This window comes from Dipodomys spectabilis, unplaced genomic scaffold (assembly GCF_019054845.1).
Source record: "Dipodomys spectabilis isolate Male_0828 unplaced genomic scaffold, ASM1905484v1 ptg000693l, whole genome shotgun sequence".
NCBI classification, from domain to species: domain Eukaryota; kingdom Metazoa; phylum Chordata; class Mammalia; order Rodentia; family Heteromyidae; genus Dipodomys; species Dipodomys spectabilis.
In genome coordinates, this window is record NW_024871370.1 from 518754 (window position 1) to 543797 (window position 25044).

General features: G+C 56.6%; 1 protein-coding gene across 1 annotated transcript in view; it reads left to right on the forward strand.

Moving 5' to 3' along the window:
* The first annotated feature begins 678 nt into the window (after positions 1-678).
* The window catches only part of Stk32c (serine/threonine kinase 32C), a 62470-nt gene continuing 38104 nt past the window's right edge, over positions 679-25044 (forward strand). The window contains exon 1 of the mRNA XM_042672314.1: positions 679-980. Coding sequence (XP_042528248.1) covers positions 728-980 — 253 coding nt within the window. The 5' untranslated portion in view covers positions 679-727. The remainder of the gene's footprint in view (positions 981-25044) is intronic.

Sequence of the window (25044 nt, forward strand, 5' to 3'; positions counted from 1 at the left end):
CCCTCCCCTCCTCGGCCCTCCCGTCTGCGCCCCGCCCCGGCGCTTAGCCCCGCCCCTCCCCTCCTCAGCCCTCCCCTCCGCGTCCCGCCCCGCCCCGACGCTCGGCCCCGCCCTCCCCTCCTCAGCCCTCCCCTCCGCGTCCCGCTCCGCCCCGACGCTTGGCCCCGCCCTCCCCTCTGCGCCCCGCCCCTGCGCTCGGCCCCGCCCCTCCCCTCCACGTCCCGCTCCGCCCCGACGCTTAGCCCCGCCCCTCCCCTCCTCAGCCCTCCCCTCCGCGTCCCGCCCCGCCCCGGCGCTCGGCCCCGCTCCGCCCCGACGCTTGGCCCCGCCCTCCCCTCCTCAATCCTCCCCTCCGCCTCCCGCCCCGCCCCGGCGCTCGGCCCCGCCCCGCTCCGCACCGGCGCTTAGCCCCGCCCCTTCCCACCTCGGCTCTCACCTCCCTCCGCTCGGCCCCGCCCCTCCGCGCCCCGCCCCGGCGCTCGGCCCCGCCCCGCCCCGCCCCGCCCCGCCCCGCCCCGGGCGGCGGTCCCGGCCAGCTACGGCAGAGGCCGGGTGCTCGGCGGGCACCGCTGGCTGCTCGCGCTCGGTCTCCGGCTCCTGCTCCCACTCCCGCTCGGGCTCCGGCTCCGCTCCCGCTCCGGCTCCGCTCCCGCTCCCGCTCCCGCTCCCGACCGCGGGCCATGCTCGCGGCTGCGGCCGCGGCTGCGTGGCGCACCCCGGCGCGGCGATGAGGAGCGGCGCGGAGCGCAGGGGCAGCGGCGCGGCGCCCCCCGGCTCGCCGCCCCCCGGCCGCGCGCGCCCCGACGCGGCCCCGGCGCAGCCGCCCCCCGCCGCCGGCCTGCCCCGCGCCCGGGACGCGGGCGATGTCCGCGCGCAGCCGCGCCCCCTGTTCCCGTGGAGCAAGTGGAAGAAGCGGATGTCCATGTCGTCCATCTCGGCGGCCGCGGCGCGGAGGCCCGTGTTTGACGACCGGGAGGACGGTGAGTGCGGGGCCCGGGGGCCGGGGGCGCGGAGGCCGCTGGGCTCGGGCCACAGCCGGGGTCCCCGGCCCGTCCTCCGGGTGCATTGGCCTCGCCCGGGGCGGGGCGCGGCTGCCGGCGGAGGGGGGGGGGCCTGGGGCCGACTTGGTGCGGACCCGGCCCGGGCGCGGCGCGCGGCCCGCCGGCGGGGGTTCGGGGCCGCGGGCGGACTTGGTGCGGACACGCGGAGGCGGGGCGCGGCCTGCGGGGGGTTCGGGGCCGCGGGCGGACTTGGTGCGGACACGCGGAGGCGGGGCGCGGCCTGCGGGGGGTTCGGGGCCGCGGGCGGACTTGGTGCGGACCCGCGGAGGCGGGGCGCGGCCTGCGGGGGGTTCGGGGCCGCGGGCGGACTTGGTGCGGACCCGCGGAGGCGGGGCGCGGCCTGCGGGGGGTTCGGGGCCGCGGGCGGACTTGGTGCGGACCCGCGGAGGCGGGGCGCGGCCTGCGGGGCGGTTCGGGGCCGCGGGCGGACTTGGTGCGGACCCGGAGGGGGGCTCAGGGCGCGCGGCACAGGGCCCACCGAGGGTGCGGACCGGTGTGCCGAGGGGCCGAGGGGAGGGGAGGGGGAGCGGCCCGCCCCACAGGTGGCGGGCGACAGGCGGGGAGTGACGCTGACCGGCATCGGGCCCCGCCCGGCAGAAGGTGGCCGGCCATGGCAGCGCCCTCGGGCCCCTGCAGACGGCTCGCGGGTCGGCCCGGTGGTCCCCGATGACACACTGGCCGGGCTTTTGACATTTTCCTGCAGTGGTTGACATAGGCAGCCTGCGGAGAGACGAGGGGTCTTTAGATGTTCCGTTTATTCCAGCGAATAGTTTAAGCACCATAGGAAACGTCAATAACATAGGAAACGTCGGGCCGGGGCTAGGAGGCCTGGGCCGTGCCATTGTGGCCCCCACAGACAGCCATGGCGCTGGGCCAGGGGCTTCTGGGGCTCCGGGGAGCCTGGGTACAGGGCGGGGGTCAGGTCTGGTTCCTTCTGGGGTGGCCCATCGTCGTGGTGTGCTGAACTGGGGGACAGCGCGACTGGCTGTGGGGGCTGTGTGGTGATTTTGTTGTGAACATCAATAGGCAAAGCCCAAGAAGCCCAGAGTGAACAATCAGGAGTTGACAGTAGGCAGATTTGCTGGGGTTTCCCCTAGGGCATGAGCAAAGGCTGTGAGACAAGCTGATGGCTTGGGGGTGCCAGCCAGGCCCCTTGCCACCGGCCCTGAGGCGGCAGTGTGGAAACACAGGAGGTGAAGGGGCTGCGGTCCCCGGTCTGACGAGGACTGTCCCCTTGTTCAACGGGCCGAGTCTAGGAACTCAAGTATGGTTGGAAAGGGGAAAGGGCCCCGTGTGTTTGTGGTGCTCATGGCTGGATCCGGGAGTCACTCCGTGCCTCCAAACCTCCTTCCTTGCCTCTCATAGGCCTGGAGAGGAACCAGCTGCTCTGGGCTCCGGTGAGGGGATTAACTGATGTTAGCGCCTAGGTGCTTCGTGCTGTGTGACTGTCGCAGCTCATCACCAGCGTCACTAGGACTTTAGGAGGGCCAGCAGCTGAGAATGCACAGACTGTTTGACAGTCACCAGAGGGGAGCGTGTGCAGCCTTCGGTGAGTGTGAGGCCCTGGCACTCACTGAGATGGGGAGGGTGCAGGTGTGAAGGGAGTGAGGCCCCAGGTCCCTCTGGTTCAGAGTGGAGAAGTATCTCCCCATTACTTCCCACTGCCAGGAGGCCCACAAAGACAGACATGCCACGCTGGTGCCGTGCACGTACTGGAACTGCACAGTTGCCATGGTAATGTGAGACCTCTGGTGAATTTTTTAGATTAAAACACCTAATTAATGTATCAAGTTTGGTATGCAGAGAAAAGAGGGGAAAAGAGGAGAGCAATTTAACAAAGTACCAGGTAAGTTTCAACTGGAAAAGTATATATAGTTATGCCATGAAAGGCCTTCAGGGTCCCCTGTCTGTTGGTCCGTGGAATCAGCCGTGTGGTTTCCTCAGCAGAGGTTGTGCATGTGTGGGGCTCTCTGCACTTCTTCCTATTACCAAGAGCTTCTTGACCCTTGTATCCTCTACCCTTTTCTCTGACTGCCACGGGGTGTTCGTGTCAAGGGGGTAAACTTGCTGTGGGTTGTGTCTGGCCAGAGCTATCCGCACTTGGAGGACTCCTCATTTCTTGCCGCCTTGGTGTCTGGTGATGCTGGTGGTCGTGGGCTCTTCCCACTGGCAGTTGGGAGACGCCAGTTCGGGTGTCGGCCTGTCTCTGCGCCGTGGCTCTCCGTCTTCGTGGAAGACATCTCGGAAGATCACTGGGAAGTCTGCAGGGTGCAGTCCCAGAGTGGGACGGGGCCTCCAGTGCTCGTTGTTGCTTTTACTCTAAATTAATTTACTTTGTTGTTAGTGTAGAGGTGGCGTATAGAGGGATTACAGTTCCCCGAGTCAGGTAACGAGTACGTTTCCTTTCATACAGTGTCTTCTGTTCCCTCACGCTCTCCCAGTCCCTCCCTCCTGTCTCCACCCACGAGCAGTATAGTTCACTTTCACCAGTGTCCAGTGAGCTCTGCTGCTGCTGCACTTTTTCGCCCGTTTCTCCTTGAGTGTGCCCTCCTTCCACCCTCCTGAAGACGTACACTTGAATGCATTATACGTAAGGTGAGGAAGACAGAATCATCAAAAATAGAAATATAAAAGAGAAAAAGAAGGTCTCTTGTTTCCCTATCTAGGAATACATATACATATATGTATATAATTTTATGTTACTATGAGGTACATAGGCTTTGTGCCTTTGTGTTTCTCTCCTAAGAGTATCCCCCTTTTGGTCTCACTGGGTGAGTATCTAGAATCCTGTATAATTTATTATATCCCAGTGCATTTTAGATCTAATTTCTGCATATCAGAGAGAACATGTGCTGTGTGTCCCTCTGAGCTTGGCTTACCTCACGTAACATGATTTGTTCTAGTTCCATCCATTTTCCTGCAAATGGCATTATGTTATCCTATCTAATGGCTGTGTAAAATTCTGAGTATAGACACTACGTTTTTGGATCCACTCATCTATTGTGGGCATCTGGGGTGTTTCTGTATCCTGGCTACTGTGAATAGTGCAGCAGTGAACATGGAGGTGCAGGTGTCCTTATTATATCCTGACTACTGATGGTCAAGGTAGATGCCCAGGAGTGCTATGGCTGGGTTATAGGGAAGGTCTGTGTTTAGTTTTTGAGGAGCCTCCAGCCCCTTGTCCGAAGTGGTTGTGCTAGGTTACATTACCAGCAGCGCCGTAGGGTTCCTTTTCCCCCACATCCCCACCGGCATTTGTTGTTTGAATTCACAATGCTGACCGATCCAGCTGGGGTGAGATGGAATCTCAGAGTTGTTTTGGATTGCATTTCCCTTATGGCCAGGGACGATGAGCATTTCCTCCTTTCTTTGCCATTCTCATCTCTTCTGGGAAGTCTCTCCTTAGCTCCCCAGCCCACTTAGTCATCACTGCTTTTTAAATAAATGTAAGAATGCTTTGTTGTCCAAGTACAAAAAGCACCACAATGTATAAATTTGAAAACATTCTATACTTTATGCCAGGATATCTGTCCTGTGAGGTCTTGAAAGCAAACATCTGTCTGGTGTGCATCTCCCCAGCCTTCTAGGGAACCTAGTGATATACTCACATGCATAGCCACAGAAATACATTTTTCCCCTTTCTTTTTCACAGAAATGGGACTGTGTTCTGTATACCATTTTCTTGTAACCTGCTTTTTTACTTAGCAATCTGTCATCAATATCATACAAGTCTAAAGCATCGATGGTTGGCTAAATTTATATAAGCAGTTCACTTGGGCTGGGTATTAGATACAACGGTTACTATTTCAAAATGCCTGGGCCCCTTCCTTAGGAAATTGCCCTTGAATTTTGGGGGAGGAGTTGGTATGGATTATAGCTCCAGCATCTAATTCTTTCTTCTTCTTTTCTTTTCTCTTTTCCTTTCTTTCTTTTTGGTGCTGTTACCAGAATTTGAACTCAGGATCTAGTGCTCACAGCTGGCACTCCACCACTTGAGCCACACTTGTAGTGTTTTCGTTGGTTAATTTGAGGTGGCTGCCAGGCTAGCTTAGAACAGTGACCCACAGATCTCATCCTCCTTCCTTAGTAGCTGGGATAGAGGCATGAGCCCCTGGATCCCAGAGCATCCTCCTCCTGGGCCTCCTGTGCTTCAGTTGAACATCCAGAGCGGACAGGTCCTCTGTGTGGATTTAACTTCCCTGTTGACTTAATTTACTACTGAAGGACACTGAGGTATTTTCAATTTTAATATACTGTCATGTGTCTGTCCACGAATACCTTTGTGGTTCATCCTCGTGCACTTGGCATTGTTACCGTGGGATTTCTAGGAATGCCATAGCTCAGCCAAAGAATGTCCACATAAAGTCGGAGACACAGCGGGCTGGCACCCTGAGAGGGGGTGGAGGCTCTCCTGGATGACCCCTGCAGTCGTGGGGTGATTAGACTCACCGTGAACACTGGTGAAGGGAGACCTGGCTGGGAAAGCCAAGGCCAGTTTTCACTTGCTGCAAGATTACATGACATTTCTGCCCCAGTCCTCACCCACCAACTTCGGTTGTTAGCACTTTTCCTCCCTCCCTTTTTCCACCTTTCTGGTCCCCTTTCCTGCCATCTTTTCTTTTCTTTTCTTTTCTTTCAACAATCCAAGAAATAACAGGATGACATCAACATTTGACTTTCTTTGATTACCGAAGAGAGTAATACTCTTTTATGTTAATGTTTCGGGTAGTAACTTTTTGTTTGTCTTTTCTTTCCTTTGCATATGCAAGCTTATCATCTTTGCTGGTGTTTCCTGCTGGCATGGCTGCTGTCTTTCCTATGAACTCTCCTTAACCTTTAGCAGCCTCCCTCCCACATCTGTCACCCATCTTTTAATGTTGCTAAAATCTCTCCTCTTTGGATGTGTCTAAATTTTTATTTTTAGCAGTGCTGGGGTTTGAACTCAAGGCCTCGCCACTATTTGAGTCACACCTCTAGCCCTTGCTTTAGTTATTTTCACATAGGGTCTCAAGTTGTTTTCAGGGCTGGTTCTCCTTTGTCTAATTTTTGTGTGGTCAGCGTCATCGCTGTCCACTTCACATCAAGTGCCAGGCACAGTTAATAATACTTCAATTTATACTTTGTCATTTGGACTTTTTCTAGTACTGTTATTTTACTTTAAAAATGTCTTTAAGTAGTTTAAAAATGTCTTTACTGCTGGACGCCGGTGGCTCACACCTGTAACCCTAGCTACTCAGAGGCTGAGATCTGAGGATCACAGTTCAAAGCCAGCCTGGTTAGGAAAGTCCATGAGACCCTTATCTCCAATAAAACACTAGAAAACTGGAAGCAGCGCTGTGGCTCAAGCAGTAGAACATTTGCCTTGAGCTGAAGAGCACAGGGACAGTGCCCAGGCCCTGAGTTTAAGCCCCACAACTGACAAAAAACAAAAAAAAGCCTTTACTTTTTATATTGAAATTTTCAAACTATTGGGAATATCACAGAGTTTCATCTTGTAAGTTCTGCACTCATTTAACTTGAACGTGTTGAAGGTGTTAGAGTACATTAGACTTTTGCCAGAAAACCTCACAGACATCCAGGTACAAAGAACAAAGAAAGGGTTTATTGCCAGTAACGGGACTGGCAAGACCCCTTCCCACAAGGGGGAAGTGAGAAGAGGTGCTGGCTATTGTCTGAGGTGACCTATATAACCCAGGAGGTTTAGGAGGCGCTACAAGGGGCTAGGAGGTAGAGACTTGGTGTGGACTAGGGTTGATGGCTGCTGCCCAATAGTAGATAAGGGGTCTTGCAGCTCCCTGGTCTGAAGGTCACTCTAAGGGGCTCTTGCAGCCTTCTGCTGCCCCAGAGCAGTGCCATCCCAAGGGAAAGGGGTTGGAGGCTGATTATTTACTGCTGTTACTTCACGGGCCTCGTGTTGTGTAGGAAGGGAGCGTGCCGATCTGTGGAGGGGGGAACAGCGTGCTAAGCCATAGGAAGGTAGTTCCAAGGTTAACTTTAATCCGTATTATATGTTGGTTGCTTTTTGTTTCTGTTTCTCTATTTTTCTTTTATTAATTTTAAGTAGTTGTAGGGGTCTCACTTCCAACACATCAGCTAAGAGTACAGAGCATCGTGACTGGTTTGCCCCTTCCATCATGGCCGCCCATCTTTCCCTCCCCATCTATACCTCAAGTTACGTAGCTGCGTTTTCTTGTGTATGTTGAAGGTGACTGCGTTTGCCCACCTTCCTCTCTCCATTCATCTGCCCCCTTTCCCCTGAACTCCCCTCCACAGACAGGTTTCATTTTCCTCATATTCACTTGTTAAACTGTTTGCTAGTGTCTGTGACTTGTGGTTTTTGAGTGTGGGTGGCACTTTTTTTAACTGATTTTGTTTCACACTGGCAATGTGACACGAAGGGAAACCATTTGTTAACACACTCATCTTGCTGGGTGTAGTGGTGCACACCTGTAATCCCAGAACCAAAGAGATTGAGACAGAGGATCAAATGTTCAAGACCAGTCTGAGCTACATAGTTGAGACATTGTCTGAAGACCAAACCCAACCCAGACCAATCAAAACAAAAATCGTTTATCTCGAGTACAACCTCCAAGTCCCTTGCTAGTGCTTGAGGGTTTTGTGTACTTTCCTTGGGGGTGTGGGAGAAGACATATTACCTGTTCCCAGTGGTCCTTCTCTTCCTGAACTTCACGGTGCCTTGCTGCTCTGTCCTGGGGGGCCACCCCTAGAGGTCAAGCAGCAGAGGATGGCGAGTTGACCTGCCCAGGTGTCCGTTTGGCCCCAGTTTACTGAGAGTCGGCACCTCCTACCCCTGAGGAAGGGTGGATGGTGGGAGCATGGACTCTCTGTGTGGCCCAGGCCTGTGCGGCTTCCTGCCCCCTGCAGGAGCGGGGCTTTAGTGGCTGAAGACCGGGAAGACCCTTACCAGCTGGTGGGCACTGGCAGGACTTGTGGTTCATGCTGGAGGAAGGCCTAGCCCGGGCCTCACCCTCCACCTGCCTGGATGCTTGCCACTGGATCTCCTGGTTCTAGGCTCAGCACTTCATGTCCAGCTCTGCTTGGCGTACTGCTGGCTTCCTGCCTGGCAAGGTGCCTCTGGAAGGGACTTGGACCCACCGCTGTACATCTTTTATGTAACAAGTGTCGTCTCTGTGTGCCTAGCCATCTGCTTGTGTATTTTACAGTGCTAAAAATAAGCCAGTTTTTATTTTAAAATTAACCATCCAACCTTCAGTTGAGAATAATAAGAGGATGCACTGTGGCAACTTTTGTCCAGGCCTCTCGGCTGAGGAAGCCCACAGAGACACCGAGGGAGAGCCCAAGCCATAGGAAAGCACGAGGTCTAAACAGTTGGCTTGGCTTGACTCAGGTTCCCAGAGTGTCGCTGGGCCCTGGTTCAGTGGGTCTGGGGCCTTAGAGTAAGTCTCCACCCACTCCTAGTGGGAGCTGCTGGTGCTGCTGGTCCACAGACACAGGTCACAAAGCAGGAGCTCAGGAAGCATCAGTAAGTGTACAGCAGGTATACACAGAGGGCTGAGAGAGTACACAGCAGCTGTACACAGAAGGCTCAGGGGGGACACAGCAGGTGTACACAGAGGGCTCAGGGAGTATACAGCAGGTGTGCACAGAAGGCTCAGGGAGTACACAGCAGGTATACACAGAGGGCTCAGGGAGTACACAGCAGGTGTACACAGAGGGCTCAGGGAGTACACAGCAGGTGTACACAGAGGGCTCAGGGAGTATACAGCAGGTGTGCACAGAAGGCTCAGGGAGTACACAGCAGGTATACACAGAGGGCTCAGGGAGTACACAGCAGGTGTACACAGAGGGCTCAGGGAGTACACAGCAGGTGTACACAGAGGGCTCAGGGAGTATACAGCAGGTGTACACAGAAGGCTCAGGGAGTATACAGCAGGTGTACACAGAGGGCTCAGGGAGTATACAGCAGGTGTACACAGAAGGCTCAGGGAGTATACAGCAGGTGTGCACAGAAGGCTCAGGGAGTACACAGCAGGTGTACACAGAGGGCTCAGGGAGTACACAGCAGGTGTGCACAGAAGGCTCAGGGAGTACACAGCAGGTGTGCACAGAAGGCTCAGGGAGTATACAGCAGGTGTACACAGAGGGCTCAGGGAGTATACAGCAGGTGTACACAGAGGGCTCAGGGAGTATACAGCAGGTGTGCACAGAAGGCTCAGGGAGTATACAGCAGGTGTACACAGAGGGCTCAGGGAGTATACAGCAGGTGTACACAGAGGGCTCAGGGAGTATACAGCAGGTGTGCACAGAGGGCTCAGGGAGTACACAGCAGGTGTACACAGAAGGCTCAGGGAGTATACAGCAGGTGTGCACAGAGGGCTCAGGGAGTATACAGCAGGTATACACAGAGGGCTCAGGGAGTATACAGCAGGTATACACAGAGGGCTCAGGGAGTATACAGCAGGTGTACACAGAGGGCTCAGGGAGTATACAGCAGGTGTGCACAGAAGGCTCAGGGAGTATACAGCAGGTGTACACAGAGGGCTCAGGGAGTATGCAGCAGGTGTACACAGAAGGCTCAGGGAGTATGCAGCAGGTGTACACAGAAGGCTCAGGGAGTACACAGCAGGTGTACACAGAGGGCTCAGGGAGTATACAGCAGGTGTACACAGAGGGCTCAGGGAATATACATCAGGTGTATACAGTGAGCTTGGAGTATTCAGCAGGCGTACACGGGGGCTCAGGGAATATACAGCAGGTATACACAGTGAGCTTGGAGTATACAGCAGGTTACACAGGGGCTCAGGGAGTACACATCAGGTGTACGCAGTGAGCTTGGAGTATTCAGCAGGCATACACAGGGGCTCAGGGCGTATACAGCAGGTGTACACAGTGAGCTCGGTGCGTGTAGCAGGAGTGAGCTGTGAGTGCTGGCAGGAAGCAAGTCCCTGGGCAGAGAGTCCCTGGCTGGGCTGCTGATGAGTCAGAGCAGTGGGTTTGCTGCCTGCCCTGTCTCTGCTGGACACTGGCTGGACAGAAGAGTGAAACTGTCTGATGCAACCTGGCACTAATGGTGTTGCTGTCTTGGCTGCTAGTTGCCAGGTATGAGCTGGGTCTCACAGAATTGTAGTCAGCGGAACATCTTTTTGAACACAGTTTCTACTTCTGTTGGTCTTCTCAGCCTTTTTACCAGGCAGATCTTTTCCCATGAGTAACCAAAATGTGAGGACACTGCCTGGTCCAGGTGTCCTAGCCCTGCAGTTGAACTTCACCTCTAAGTGGGCCCTGGCACTTCTCAAGACCCACACCTCAGCCATGACTGCTGAGGGCTGCCAGCCTCTTGATTGCTGTGTCCTTGCGTCTCAGAGCTGAACACAGGATGGACCATCTCCCAGCAGGCTCATCCACCATGCCAGGCAGGGCCCTGGAAGGAGCAGCGTGTCCCAGGGAAGCCCCAGGCCCTTGAAGCCTGCTGGTTCACATGCGTATGGGCTTGGGGCCCGTCCCTGTCCTCCTACCTGTGAGGAAGCTCAAGGCTAAACGTGGAGTTTACCTTAACGAAGGCCCAGGGCTTCTACCTGGGGTCATGGTATGTTTCTGTGGCTTCCTCCCTCCTCCCTTTCCTCTTCCCTCTACTCTGTGTCAACACATGACAATGACATCTCTCACTGAGTCCCATGTTGGCGGTGGCTGCACGCTGGTGCTCTCACCCATCTCCCGGGGGAGATACCTCTTCAGACTCCTGGTAAAAGTCTAGGTGAATGGCTCTCTCCTAGAGGACATGCTGAATATATGATCAATATACAGGGGAAGCTGTTAGTACCATTGTTGTTATTCACACACACACACACACACACACACACACACACGAACCAAAATGCTACCGCACCAAAAAATAATTTTCCCATCGGCTTGAAGACTGAAGGCTGGGGCAGACTCCGGGTCTCGGTGGTCGGCTGTCGAGCTGGGAGGCAGGCTGGTCCCCGAAGCTTGCTCCCCAGACATGACCTGGGAGCGCAGGCTGCTCTCTAACATGCTTCCTCGCTGCGAGGGGGCAGGGCGGAGATGGTGTGAGGCCTGGGTAGATCGTGTGAAACGCGGCTTGATGTTATTTCAGTTAGGAAGCCACGGGATGGTGTGGTGGGAGTCAGTGTCGCCCCCAATTTATTAAAAATAGGAACCAAGCACATTCCATTTTCACAGTGATTTTATAAACCGACTTTGAAAGGTTTCTGAGCTTTCAGAATTCCTGTCAGCTCCTCGTGCTTCGAATGCAGAAGGCTTAACTTGGGTAACACTGAAGGGCAGTGCCTTGGGGTTTGGGTTGGGGTGATTCAGTGGCTTGGGGCCTTGTCTGTGTGGCCTTTGTGCGGCCGTGAGGTGAGTGCAGGGTCTTGGATCCCTCCTGCTCTGGCACGCTGCCTCCCAGGTGCCCAGGTGCCCTGAGTCCTCTCTCCTGCCTCTGAGCCAGGGGTCGGCTCCCGCTTCACACAGCCTCAGGGCCTGGCACTGTGGTTCTCAAACCAGGTGTGCTGTTTGTCTTAAGAGCCCACCATTCTATTCCTTTTTTTCCCCTCCCATTTGTCGTGGGGCTTGAAATCAGGGTCTGGGCACAGTCCCTGAGGGTTTTTTTTGTTCAAAGCTAGTGCTCTAGTACATTGAGCCATGGCACCACATCTGGTTTTTGAGTCGTTCCAATGGAAAGAAGAGTCTCACGGGGTCTTTTCTGCCTGGGCTGCCTGGCTAGCCCCACACACTCAGGTCACTGGTGATCTTCAGAACAGGTTGCCTGCTGCCTCCTGTCTGTTGACCTCATGCAGCAGAGTCTCCTCTTGGCAGCACTGACCTGGTGCCATGCAGCCCTCCAGTCCAGCCTCACACCAGCCACCACGTCCAGACCCCAGCTTCAGGCCCCCAACGCCAGTCCACACACAGGGTGCTCACTGCACCAAGACTCGACAGTCTACTCCTGAAGTAGACCATCTTTCTATCTCTTCCTGAGTTTGAAGAGCGAGGGGCTTTCTGCAGCTCTGTCCTCACTGGATTGGAGCACTTCTCCAGGGAAGTCTTAGGAATCCTAGATTGTGTCCTGAGTTGTTACTGTAGGATCTACCCAGGACTGTCCCAGGGTCTTGGTTATTTGTTTGGCACCGTTTGTTCTTTCTCTTCTAAAAACCAAGTTCATCTCACATTCAGAAAACCACATTTTAAGCTCTGGAGGCAGGAACGACGAGTCAAGTTAGCATGTAACCAAGAGAAAGGAAAGAAGGAGAAGATGAAACAGGACACATAGGAAGAAGGGTGGGACCCAAGCTTGGTGTGCACTGCTCACCCCGAGCTGGAGACATGCACTGCACAGTTGGAAAACCAGGTTGATGAGCCAGACACCGCCGTGTCTGGCCTTCTCTGGCTGTGGTTGCTGCCAGCAACAGGAGCTGAGACCCGGAACTGAGTTGGCAGGGTGGGCCGCCCTGTAGGTGCAGGGCAGCTGTGAGAGTCCCTGAGGTCCTGCAGGCTGAGGTGGTGCCTGGGGGTGACGGCGCCTAAGTCCCAGTGGATCCTTGGGCTGGGCTGCGGTGCCCCTGAACCAGAGCCCACAGCAGAAAAAATGGTGCTCGTCCAGAAGTGAAGGCATAGAGCGGACACTGTGCCAGGCAAGATGGGGATAAACTGTACGAGAAGCTACGTGGTTCTGGGGAAGAATTCCAGATGGCACGTGCCCCGTCCCTTGCCCCACTCCACAGGAGTCGCTGCTTCTCCCGTCCCCAGCCCTCCCTCTTGCCCACATCACCCCGCCTGGCCTCTCTGCTCGCCCAGGCTCTCCTCACAGGGTCACTGAAGCTGACAGGAGCCCCATTTCTCCACGGAGATTGGACACCCAGCTCACCTAGGACGTTGGCTTTGTGCTGCTGGCCCAGCATGATTATTAATAGTGTCCCCTTTCACTCATAACAGTGTCCTGGTTTGTTTGGATGATAAATTATGTGGATCTTCTACCCAACTGCCACACATTGATGCCAGATGATCTTTTTTTCCTTTATAGCTTTTTATTATGTAATGTAAGTGACATGAAAAACATTGAGAATCCAGTATCTTATGTAATCTCAGTGCTAATGTAACATTTTTGTTTATCATGTTACTGTAACCCACACTTGAATACACACACACACACACACACACAATGTGTATATATATATATATATATATATATGTATACACACAAATATTTCTTTTGAAAAACTTTTTTCTAATAAAATTACTTGAGGATATTTTAGATTTCTAGAAAAGCTGTGAAGACGACAGTGAGTCTCCATATACTTCATGCCCACTTTTCTTTCATGCTAGCACTTGATGTTCGTATGATGCATTTGTAACTGGGCATGGTGGCACTCACCTGCACCCAGCACTCAGGAGACAAAGCAAAAGGATCCTAAGTTTGAGGTCAACCTGGACTACATTGTGAATTCTAGGCCAGCCTGGGCAAGCACACAAAACCCACCCCAAACCAAAACCAACGAAAACCCCAAATAAAACAAACAAAAGCTGGAAAAACTGTTCATCTTCCCCCAAAAGCCCAAATATGGTACATTTGTCAGAAAGCAACCCTCCTCAAGATTGGTTTGATTTTCCCTTGGGATTTACGCCGGCCTCACTGACTTTGAGAAGTGCGAGGTAAAGGGCTGTGTGATGATATTGAGTCTCTCTGTGGCCGGGCTGACCAAGATGAGCACAGACAACACACGGAGCTGCTGCACACGGCCCGACCGTGTGTGATGCTGCTCGCCAGTCACAGCCTCAGGCTCGCTTCCTTGCGTCTGCCGCCTGTGTCAGGGAAGACGCCGGCCTGGAGCTCACACACGCTGACTGCATTGGCCCTGGAACCTCCAGGCTTCTGGTAGATCTCCTGTTGCAGACCTGTCTCTTCCAGCAGCTTCTTCCTGAAGTACACAGCTTCCCTACGGTTTGTGTTCTTCCTTGGCAACGATAAGCATTGGACTGTTTCTGGAGGCCCTGTGGGCGCTGACATGTAACCAGAGCAAGTACACCCCGGGAATAGACCTAGCACAATGCATGAACAGGAGCCAGCAATCCCAGGGGACACGGAGCACTGGATCCTCCCAGTGATAGGGCCAGCCACCCGCGCTGCATGGCGCGCCCCAGACACGCTGCAGGGAGAGCCAGACGGGCTCATGTGGCAATGCTGCTTGTGCCGAAGCACAGGGCAGGGACCTCCCTGCAGGACCTGGTTGTGCTTTATGCAGATATGCATGTTCTACATAGCATGTTAGGCTGTTCACATGTGTGTTACATGCTAAGTTCCAGGCCTGCCCGGAAATCCTGCTTCAGCCGACTGTGCTGTCCTCGACATGTGACAGCCGGGTCCTCAGGATGTCAGTTTGTCCCATGGCCGCTGACCTTGAGTGACTGCCCCCACGTGTGATCTCTGCTTGCCGCATCTGTGTCTGCTGAGGGTTGCTGCTCCTCTCAGCTCTTCAGGTCCGTGATCAGCATCCACGTGAAGAGCTGGGGTCCCCAGAACCCCACTGAAGAGGCTCTGGCAGGGGCTTTGTGGAGAGAGAACATGGGGCTTTGGGTGAGCTGTCCAAGGTACCTGCGGTTAGTTGTTTCGGCTCTGGTGCTGAGCAATTAGCCTAGCGGTGTGTGAAGTTAATAATGGGTTTAGTGGGTGACTTGTCATGGCCCAAGCTCTTGATAATGAGAATGAGCCACACATTTATAGGTCCCAGAATAGAGCATGACACCAGGCGCCCTGGTGACATTCTGTGTGCGCCTGTGTTAAGTGAATAAGTGACGTGCTTTATTTTCCTTATGTTAAGAACATTTTACTTGATCCTGTGAACCTAGTCTCAGTCCTTGTTCTTAAGGAAGCTAGAACAAGTTCAACAAGAAATGTACTCACTACCTTACTTATGTAATTTTAACCCCTCTGTAAGATATCACCTTAACAATAAAAAAGGGGAGAAAAGAGAAAACTAGGGTGCTGAGAGCATTGTGGTCCTTGCTGTCCCCACCATCCGGTCATCTCCCGAATGCAAAACAGCCAGGGTCAGTCCCACTGCCCCTGAGCTATCCCACTGCCCCTGAGCTGTGCCACTGCCCCTGAGCTGTCCCACTGCCCCTGAGCTGTCCCACTGCCCCTGAGCTGTGCCCACTGCCCCTGAGCTGTGCCACTGCCCCTGAGCTGTCCCACTGCCCCTGAGCTGTGCCCACTGCCCCTGAGCTATCCCACTGCCCCTGAGCTGTGCCACTGCCCCTGAGCTATCCCACTGCCCCTGAGCTGTGCCCCTGCCCCTGAGCTGTGCCACTGCCCCTGAGCTGTCCCACTGCCCCTGAGCTGTCCCCACTGCCCCTGAGCTGTGCCACTGCCCCTGAGCTGTGCCCCTGCCTCTGAGCTGTGCCCCTGCCCCTGAGCTGTCCCACTGCCCCTGAGCTGTGCCACTGCCCCTGACCTGTGCCACTGCCCCTGAGCTGTGCCCCTGCCCCTGAGCTGTCCCACTGCCCCTGAGCTGTGCCACTGCCCCTGACCTGTGCCACTGTCCCTGACCTGTGCCCACTGCCCCTGAGCTGTCCCCACTGCCCCTGAGCTGTCCCACTGCCCCTGAGCTGTCCCACTGCCCCTGAGCTGTCCCACTGCCCCTGAGCTATCCCACTGCCCCTGAGCTGTCCCACTGCCCCTGAGCTGTCCCACTGCCCCTGAGCTGTCCCACTGCCCCTGAGCTGTCCCACTGCCCCTGAGCTATCCCACTGCCCCTGAGCTGTGCCCACTGCCCCTGAGCTGTCCCCACTGCCCCTGAGCTGTCCCACTGCCCCTGAGCTGTCCCACTGCCCCTGAGCTATCCCACTGCCCCTGAGCTGTCCCACTGCCCCTGAGCTGTGCCCACTGCCCCTGAGCTGTCCCCACTGCCCCTGAGCTGTCCCACTGCCCCTGAGCTGTCCCACTGCCCCTGAGCTATCCCACTGCCCCTGAGCTGTCCCACTGCCCCTGAGCTGTGCCCACTGCCCCTGAGCTGTCCCACTGCCCCTGAGCTGTCCCCACTGCCCCTGAGCTGTGCCCCTGCCCCTGAGCTGTCCCACTGCCCCTGAGCTGTGCCCCTGCCCCTGAGCTGTCCCACTGCCCCTGAGCTGTCCCACTGCCCCTGAGCTGTCCCACTGCCCCTGAGCTGTGCCACTGCCCCTGAGCTGTCCCACTGCCCCTGAGCTGTGCCCACTGCCCCTGAGCTGTCCCACTGTCCCTGAGCTGTGCCACTGCCCCTGAGCTGTCCCACTGCCCCTGAGCTGTCCCACTGCCCCTGAGCTGTGCCACTGCCCCTGAGCTGTCCCACTGCCCCTGAGCTGTGCCACTGCCCCTGAGCTGTCCCCACTGCCCCTGAGCTGTCCCACTGCCCCTGAGCTGTCCCACTGTCCCTGAGCTGTCCCACTGCCCCTGAGCTGTGCCCCTGCCCCTGAGCTGTGCCCACTGTCCCTGAGCTGTGCCCACTGCCCCTGAGCTGTGCCCACTGCCCCTGAGCTGTCCCACTGCCCCTGAGCTGTCCCACTGCCCCTGAGCTCTGCCCCTGCCCCTGAGCTGTCCTGTGAAGGTTTCCTCCACAGGTGAAGTCTGCACAGCACTTGGCCCTTCACCCATGCAGCATGGACCCTCCTGCCTCGTGCCCCGAACCCTGTCATCATGTGGCTTCCTGCTGCTCCTCCCAGCCTCCTTGGCAGACCTGTCGTGTCTCCCCAACTTTGCCAAACTGTGGCACCTCTTGGCTCCTTCCTGTCCTCACACATTGGTGATCTCATGGCTTCAAATATCATCTATATGTCAGCAACTCCTGATTTACATCTCCAGCTGGGGCCTGTCCCCCACATTCCAGACTTTTCTGTCCAGTGACATCATTCCTTATATGTCTTGTAAAATGTCTCAACTTCAGCGCATTCAAATCCTGCTCCTGAACTCTCTCCATATCTCTACCTCCTGAAGTTCCCAGGTTCTCCCTGCCTAGCCCGCCCCCAGCTCCCTCATGCCCTGCGAACACCTTCAGGATGTCCCCTTGGCTGATACTTCAAAAGTGCAGGCCTCATCTCTGCTCCAGCTCTCCTGTGCTCTGACCAATGTCTCCACCAGAGCTCTGGCTGTGGGATTTCCTCCAGTGTCCAGCGCTGGCCCTCCCCCCACCCTCCTGCCTGTCCTCCACTCCAGTGTCCAGCGCAGGACCTCCCCCCACACTCCTGCCTGTCCTCCACTCCAGTGTCCAGCGCAGGCCCTCCCCCCACACTCCTGCCTGTCCTCCACTCCAGTGTCCAGCGCAGGCCCTCCCTCCTGCACTCCTGCCTGTCCTCCACTCCAGTGTCCAGCGCAGGCCCTCCCTCCCGCACTCCTGCCTGTCCTCCACCCCACTGTCCTCCACTCCAGTGTCCAGCGCAGGCCCTTCCTCCCGCACTCCTGCCTGTCCTCCACTCCGCTGTCCTCCACTCCAGTGTCCAGCGCAGGCCCTCCCCCCACACTCCTGCCTGTCCTCCACTCCAGTGTCCAGCGCAGGCCCTCCCTCCCGCACTCCTGCCTGTCCTCCACTCCAGTGTCCAGCGCAGGCCCTCCCTCCCGCACTCCTGCCTGTCCTCCACTCCAGTGTCCAGCGCAGGCCCTCCCTCCCGCACTCCTGCCTGTCCTCCACTCCAGTGTCCAGCGCAGGCCCTCCCTCCCGCACTCCTGCCTGTCCTCCACTCCAGTGTCCAGCGCAGGCCCTCCCTCCCGCACTCCTGCCTGTCCTCCACTCCAGTGTCCAGCGCAGGCCCTCCCTCCCGCACTCCTGCCTGTCCTCCACTCCAGTGTCCAGCGCAGGCCCTCCCTCCCGCACTCCTGCCTGTCCTCCACTCCGCTGTCCTCCACTCCAGTGTCCAGCGCAGGCCCTCCCCCCACACTCCTGCCTGTCCTCCACTCTAGTGTCCAGTGCAGGCCCTCCCCCTGCACTCCTGCCTGTCCTCCACTCCAGTGTCCAGCGCAGACCCTCCCCCCACATTCCTGCCTGTCCTCCACTCCAGTGTCCAGCGCTGGCCCTCCTCCCGCACTCCTGCCTGTCCTCCACTCCAGTGTCCAGCGCAGACCCTCCCCCCACATTCCTGCCTGTCCTCCACTCCAGTGTCCAGCGCAAGCCCTCCCCCCACACTCCTGCCTGTCCTCCACTCCAGTGTCCAGCGCAGGCCCTCCCCCCGCACTCCTGCCTGTCCTCCACTCCAGTGTCCAGCGCAGGCCCTCCCTCCTGCACTCCTGCCTGTCCTCCACTCCAGTGTCCAGCGCAGGCCCTCCCCCCACACTCCTGCCTGTCCTCCACTCCAGTGTCCAGCGCTGGCCCTCCCTCCCGCACTCCTGCCTGTCCTCCACTCCAGTGTCCAGAGCAGGCCCTCCCCCCACATTCCTGCCTGTCCTCCACTCCAGTGTCCAGCGCAGGCCCTCCCCCCACACTCCTGCCTGTCCTCCACTCCGCTGTCCTCCACTCCAGTGTCCAGCGCAGGCCCTCCCTCCCGCACTCCTGCCTGTCCTCCATTCCAGTGTCCAGCGCTGGCCCTCCCCCCACATTCCTGCCTGTCCTCCACTCCAGTGTCCAGCGCTGGCCCTCCCTCCCGCACTCCTGCCTGTCCTCCATTCCAGTGTCCAGCGCTGGCCCTCCCCCCACATTCCTGCCTGTCCTCCACTCCAGTGTCCAGCGCTGGCCCTCCCTCCCGCACTCCTGCCTGTCCTCCACCCTGCTGTCCTCCACTCCAGTGTCCAGAGCGAGCACTCCTGCCGCTCTGCATCCCGCTCTCCCCGCACCCTGGCTCAAGGTTTCTTCAGATCCAAGCTCATGACATACTTGCCATGTCTCCTTTTCTGCTGTCTTTGGGCTGACTACATCTCCTTGATAATAAGCCCCCCCCCCCCCCTGCTGACAGCGCCCTCTGGCTGACAGCGCCCTCTGGCCGCAGTCACCTCAGTCAGGCAGAGCGCTCTCTGCCTCTCATGGCACACCATCTTCAGCCACCAGGACGCCTCAGCATATCTATTACACTGGCCCAAGCAGAGACCTGGCCTCTGTGGTAGAACAGAGGAAAGAGAACTCTGGAAGGACTCAGGCCAGCAAAAACTTCCGGGCCTAAGAGTGGCTCACAGGTGTGACCAGAGTGATCACTTGGCTCCGGGCATCTCAGAGGTCAGGAAGGAGTGTCCTGCCAGGGCCAGACAGACCGCGGTGGGGCTCTCAGGTTCGCTCCTGCGTCAGGCGATGTGGGCCAGGTGGGTGATGGGCATGAATCTTGTACATGACAGGGTGACTCTGGTCCAGCTTCTTGATGGTGAAAGGCTGCCGTGATGTCTTTCCTTTCCTCTCAAGGCCCCGTGGGTGGCTATTGGTCAGGTCTCTTCCTTGGCCCCTCCCGGGTGGTGTTCTGCTGAAGAGCAGCACACTGCATATAGTTCCCCATTGCTTCCTGAAGCTTCACTCCAGCTGTGATGACAGGTGGAATGGGGCATGGATCAGGCCCATCAGCCACGCAGGTGGCTGCAGGGCAGGTGCCCAGGGCGTGTTGGAGATCTGCCATCCAGCCCTGCAGGCCTGCTGGCTTGTCTGGCTGTTGTGTTCTGCGCTGTGCTGTAGGGTACCCTGGGCAGGCTCTTGTTACTTGGAGAAGCTTGGGAAACTTCAGCTTTGGGATGAATCTGGGGAGTAGCTGGCTGGGTGGCACTTTTGGAGACACTCTGGTCTGGCTGACACATTCCTTTAGCCTGAATGCCATGCATAGATCTTGGTAGCCACAGGGACAGATTCCTAGACATGCTCTCCTTGAGTAGGGCGGGAAGCTCCATATGCAGGTTGGCTATGAAATTCACAGGCAACACAAGCTGAAAATTTGGTTTGGTAACTATGTCCAAACCTTGTGCCAATGGCTGGGTGGCTTCAAAGTGACCAGAGGCTTCCTTGGAGGGACATGGCGTTCAGTTCTTCCTGGCTGTGGTGTGCCTGGGCCCCTGGACCTGAGAGTGGAGTGGCCATGATTGCCAGACCTTTCTGGACTCCAGCAGGCTGAGCCAAGGCCGGAGCTGAAGCCCGTAGTGACGGGTGCTGGTGGGCCTGCCAGGCCCAGCTGGGGCTGGCTCCATCTAAGCTCTGGAGACGCAGGGCTCGGTGGTTCTATGATGCCGGGCTGTCCCACATGCTCTGATATGTCAAGAGCGTCCCTGCCTTCACCCCCATGTGACCACCCATCATGTGCCACACATCTGCAAGGGGGAGTCACCCCAGACCCCCCGTTCAAAAGTAAGGGCTCTGAGGATGGGGGCTGTGGGAAGGGGTGTGGTGGAGGCTGTGGCTGTGGGAGGGGGTGTGGTGGAGGCTGTGGCTGTGGGAGGGGGTGTGGTGGAGGCCGTGGCTGTGGCTGTGGGAGGGGTGTGGTGGAGGCCTTGGCTGTGGCTGTGAGAGGGGGTGTGGTGGAGGCCGTGGCTGTGGTTGTGGGAAGGGGTGTGGTGGAGGCTGTGGCTGTGGGAGGGGGTGTGGTGGAGGCTGTGGCTGTGGGAGGGGGTGTGGTGGAGGCCGTGGCTGTGGCTGTGGGAGGGGTGTGGTGGAGGCCGTGGCTGTGGCTGTGAGAGGGGGTGTGGTGGAGGCCGTGGCTGTGGCTGTGGGAAGGGGTGTGGTGGAGGCTGTGGCTGTGGGAGGGGGTGTGGTGGAAGCTGTGGCTAGGGCCCAGGAATTCTGGGGCCCATGGCTCCTAGTCTCTGTCTCTACGAGGCCTTGCAGACAGACGGTCTGGCAGGAGCCCCTCCTTTGCAGATGGGAGGAGGAAGCTGCACAAAGTGTTTGGCCTTGGTGGGGCTCAGGGTCAGGATGAGGACAGGTGTCCAGACTTGTGCCCCAGGACTGCCTGGCACAGCCTGTGCTCACTGGGGCGTTGGCTTTGGAGCGGGTGATCATCCTTCAGGGAATGGCAGCTGTCCTGAAGCTCCGTGGGGGGCCTGTGTGAGTGCAAGCAGGAGCGTACAGGCATGAGTGTGCACATACCAGTGAGTGTGTTACATGTGAGCACACAGGCATGAGTGTGCATATACCAGTGAGTGTGTGTATATATGTGAGTGTACAGGCATGAGTGTGCATATACCAGTGAGTGTGTGTATATATGTGAGTGTACAGGCATGAGTGTGCATATACCAGTGAGTGTGTATATATGTGAGTGTACAGGCATGAGTGTGCACATACCATTGAGTGTGTATATATGTGAGCATACAGGCATGAGTGTGCATATGCCAGTGAGTGTGTATGTGAGTGTACAGGCATGAGTGTGCATATACCAGTGTGTGTATATGTGAGTGTACAGGCATGAGTGTGCATATACCAGTGAGTGTGTTACATGTGAGCATACAGGCATGGGTGTGCATATACCAGTGAGTGTGTGTATATATGTGAGTGTACAGGCATAAGTGTGCATATACCAGTGAGTGTGTGTATATGTGAGTGTACAGGCACGAGTGTGCATATACCAGTGAGTGTATATATGTGAGTGTACAGGCATAAGTGTGCATATACCAGTGAGTGTATATATGTGAGTGTACAGGCATGAGTGTGCATATACCAGTGAGTGTGTGTATATATGTGAGTGTACAGGCATAAGTGTGCATATACCAGTGAGTGTATATATGTGAGTGTACAGGCATGAGTGTGCATATACCAGTGAGTGTATATATGTGAGTGTACAGGCATAAGTGTGCATATACCAGTGAGTGTATATATGTGAGTGTACAGGCATGAGTGTGCATATAGCAGTGAGTGTGTGTATATATGTGAGTGTACAGGCATGAGTGTGCATATACCAGTGAGTGTATATATGTGAGTGTACAGGCATGAGTGTGCATAAACCAGTGAGTGTATATATGTGAGTGTACAGGCATGGGTGTGCATATACCAGTGAGTGTGTGTATATATGTGAGTGTACAGGCATAAGTGTGCATATACCAGTGAGTGTATATATGTGAGTGTACAGGCATGAGTGTGCATTTACCAATGATTGTGCATATATGTGAGCATACAGGCATGAGTATGAATGTACATAGGTGTGATGTGTGTGAGCACACAAGTGTGTGAGTATACATGAGGACCAGTACACATTGCCTGGGGTGGGAAGTTAGGCTGGCGTATGGGCACACAGATGGGCGTGGCCTGTGTCGTCTGTGCCCGCCTGCTCTGCAGACAGAGCCTTCACTGTGGCAGAGGCACTTGGAGTTGGAATGAGTGGTTTCCGCACACCTGCAGCCCCAGGCGTGGCTGCTTTGCCCCCATCTGCTCTGAGAAGAGAGCTGTGGAGCCGGTGCTGGAGCCCCTGGTTATATCACGAGCTCCCCGGAGCCCCTGGTTATATCACGAGCCCTCCCTGGAGCCCCTGGTTATATCACGAGCCCTCCCTGGAGCCCCTGGTTATATCACGAGCCCTCCCTGGAGCCCCTGGTTATATCACGAGCTCCCCCTGGTGCCCCTGGTTATATCACGAGCCCTCCCTGGAACCCCTGGTTATATCACGAGCCCTCCCTGGAGCCCCTGGTTATATCACGAGCCCTCCCTGGAGCCCCTGGTTATATCACGAGCCCTCCCTGGAGCCCCTGGTTATATCACGAGCTCCCCGGAGCCCCTGGTTATATCACGAGCTCCCTGGAGCCCCTGGTTATATCACGAGCTCCCCCTGGAGCCCCTGGTTATATCACGAGCCCTCCCTGGAGCCCCTGGTTATATCACGAGCCCTCCCTGGAGCCCCTGGTTATATCACGAGCTCCCCGGAGCCCCTGGTTATATCACGAGCCCTCCCTGGAACCCCTGGTTATATCACGAGCTCCCCCTGGAGCCCCGTGGTTATATCACGAGCCCTCCCTGGAGCCCCTGGTTATATCATGAGCTCCCTGGAGCCCCTGGTTATATCACGAGCTCCCTGGAGCCCCTGGTTATATCACGAGCTCCCCGGAGCCCCTGGTTATATCATGAGCCCTCCCTGGAGCCCCTGGTTATATCATGAGCCCTCCCTGGAGCCCCTGGTTATATCACGAGCCCTCCCTGGAGCCCCTGGTTATATCACGAGCTCCCCGGAGCCCCTGGTTATATCACGAGCTCCCTGGAGCCCCTGGTTATATCACGAGCCCTCCCTGGAGCCCCTGGTTATATCATGAGCCCTCCCTGGAGCCCCTGGTTATATCACGAGCCCTCCCTGGAGCCCCTGGTTATATCACGAGCCCTCCCTGGAGCCCCTGGTTATATCACGAGCTCCCCGGAGCCCCTGGTTATATCACGAGCTCCCTGGAGCCCCTGGTTATATCATGAGCCCTCCCTGGAGCCTCTGGTTATATCATGAGCTCCCTGGAGCCCCTGGTTATATCACGAGCCCTCCCTGGAGCCCCTGGTTATATCATGAGCCCTCCCTGGAGCCCCTGGTTATATCACGAGCTCCCTGGAGCCCCTGGTTATATCACGAGCTCTCCCTGGAGCCCCTGGTTATATCATGAGCTCCCTGGAGCTCCTGGTTATATCACGAGCTCCCCCTGGAGCCCCTGGTTATATCATGAGCCCTCCCTGGAGCCCCTGGTTATATCATGAGCTCCCCGGAGCCCCTGGTTATATCACGAGCTCCCCGGAGCCCCTGGTTATATCATGAGCTCCCCAGAGCCCCTGGTTATATCATGAGCCCTCCCTGGAGCCCCTGGTTATATCATGAGCTCCCTGGAGCCCCTGGTTATATCACGAGCCCTCCTTGGAGCCCCTGGTTATATCACGAGCTCCCTGGAGCCCCTGGTTATATCACGAGCCCTCCCTGGAGCCCCTGGTTATATCATGAGCTCCCCGGAGCCCCTGGTTATATCACGAGCTCCCTGGAGCCCCTAGTTATATCATGAGCCCTCCCTGGGGCCCCTGGTTATATCATGAGCTCCCCGGAGCCCCTGGTTATATCACGAGCTCCCTGGAGCCCCTAGTTATATCATGAGCCCTCCCTGGAGCCCCTGGTTATATCATGAGCTCCCCGGAGCCCCTGGTTACATCACGAGCTCCCCGGAGCCCCTGGTTATATCACGAACTCCCTGGAGCTCCTGGTTATATCATGAGCCCTCCCTGGAGCCCCTGGTTATATCATGAGCTCCCTGGAGAGTCTGGTTATATCATGAGCCCTCCCTGGAGCCCCTGGTTATATCATGAGCCCTCCCTGGAGCCCCTGGTTATATCATGAGCCCTCCCTGGAGCCCCTGGTTATATCATGAACTCCCTGGAGCCCCTGGTTATATCATGAGCCCTCCCTGGAGCCCCTGGTTATATCATGAGCTCCCTGGAGCCCCTGGTTATATCATGAGCCCTCCCTGGAGCCCCTGGTTATATCATGAGCCCTCCCTGGAGCCGGGGTGAGAGGAGCATCCAGCCTGGTGTCGGTGTGCGCTGCGGGGTGTGGTGGCAAGGCTCTGGGCACCCCCATGGGAGGCTGGAGGTGGCGGCAGGAGGCAGGATGGTACCTGGCATGGTGCTGAACACACACGTGAAGCGGGTCTGGACTGACAGCTCACAGCTCCAAGGAGGCTGTTCTCAGTGACAGCACCTCTGGTAACCATGGCCTGGGGACTGGATGCTGCACGGGGGAGGTGGCCTGTCCTGAGGGTGCCAGGTCCCTAGAAGGCCAGGCCTGACCGCCTGAGGCGAAGACCCACACAGGTCAGTGCACAGGTCACTGGCCGATAGATAGACCATAAGGACCGGGGCCTCATGGAGCCAGCAGGCCCTGCTTGCCCTAGGGCAGAGTGAATCGGTCCAGTGGGCCCCAAGGCAGTGCCGTTTCTAGAGCTTTTTACCCAAATGAACTCAAATTCTTTTAAATTAAAAATGCAATGCTCCAGAGAGCACAGGCCCGCTCAGCAGCAGAGCCAGTTAATGGAAGGCATAGAAAGTTTCCACTAATTACACTTGCCATCCACGGGGCTTGTCCCTTACAAGTGCCCTTGCTCTCTCCACTCTGCCTT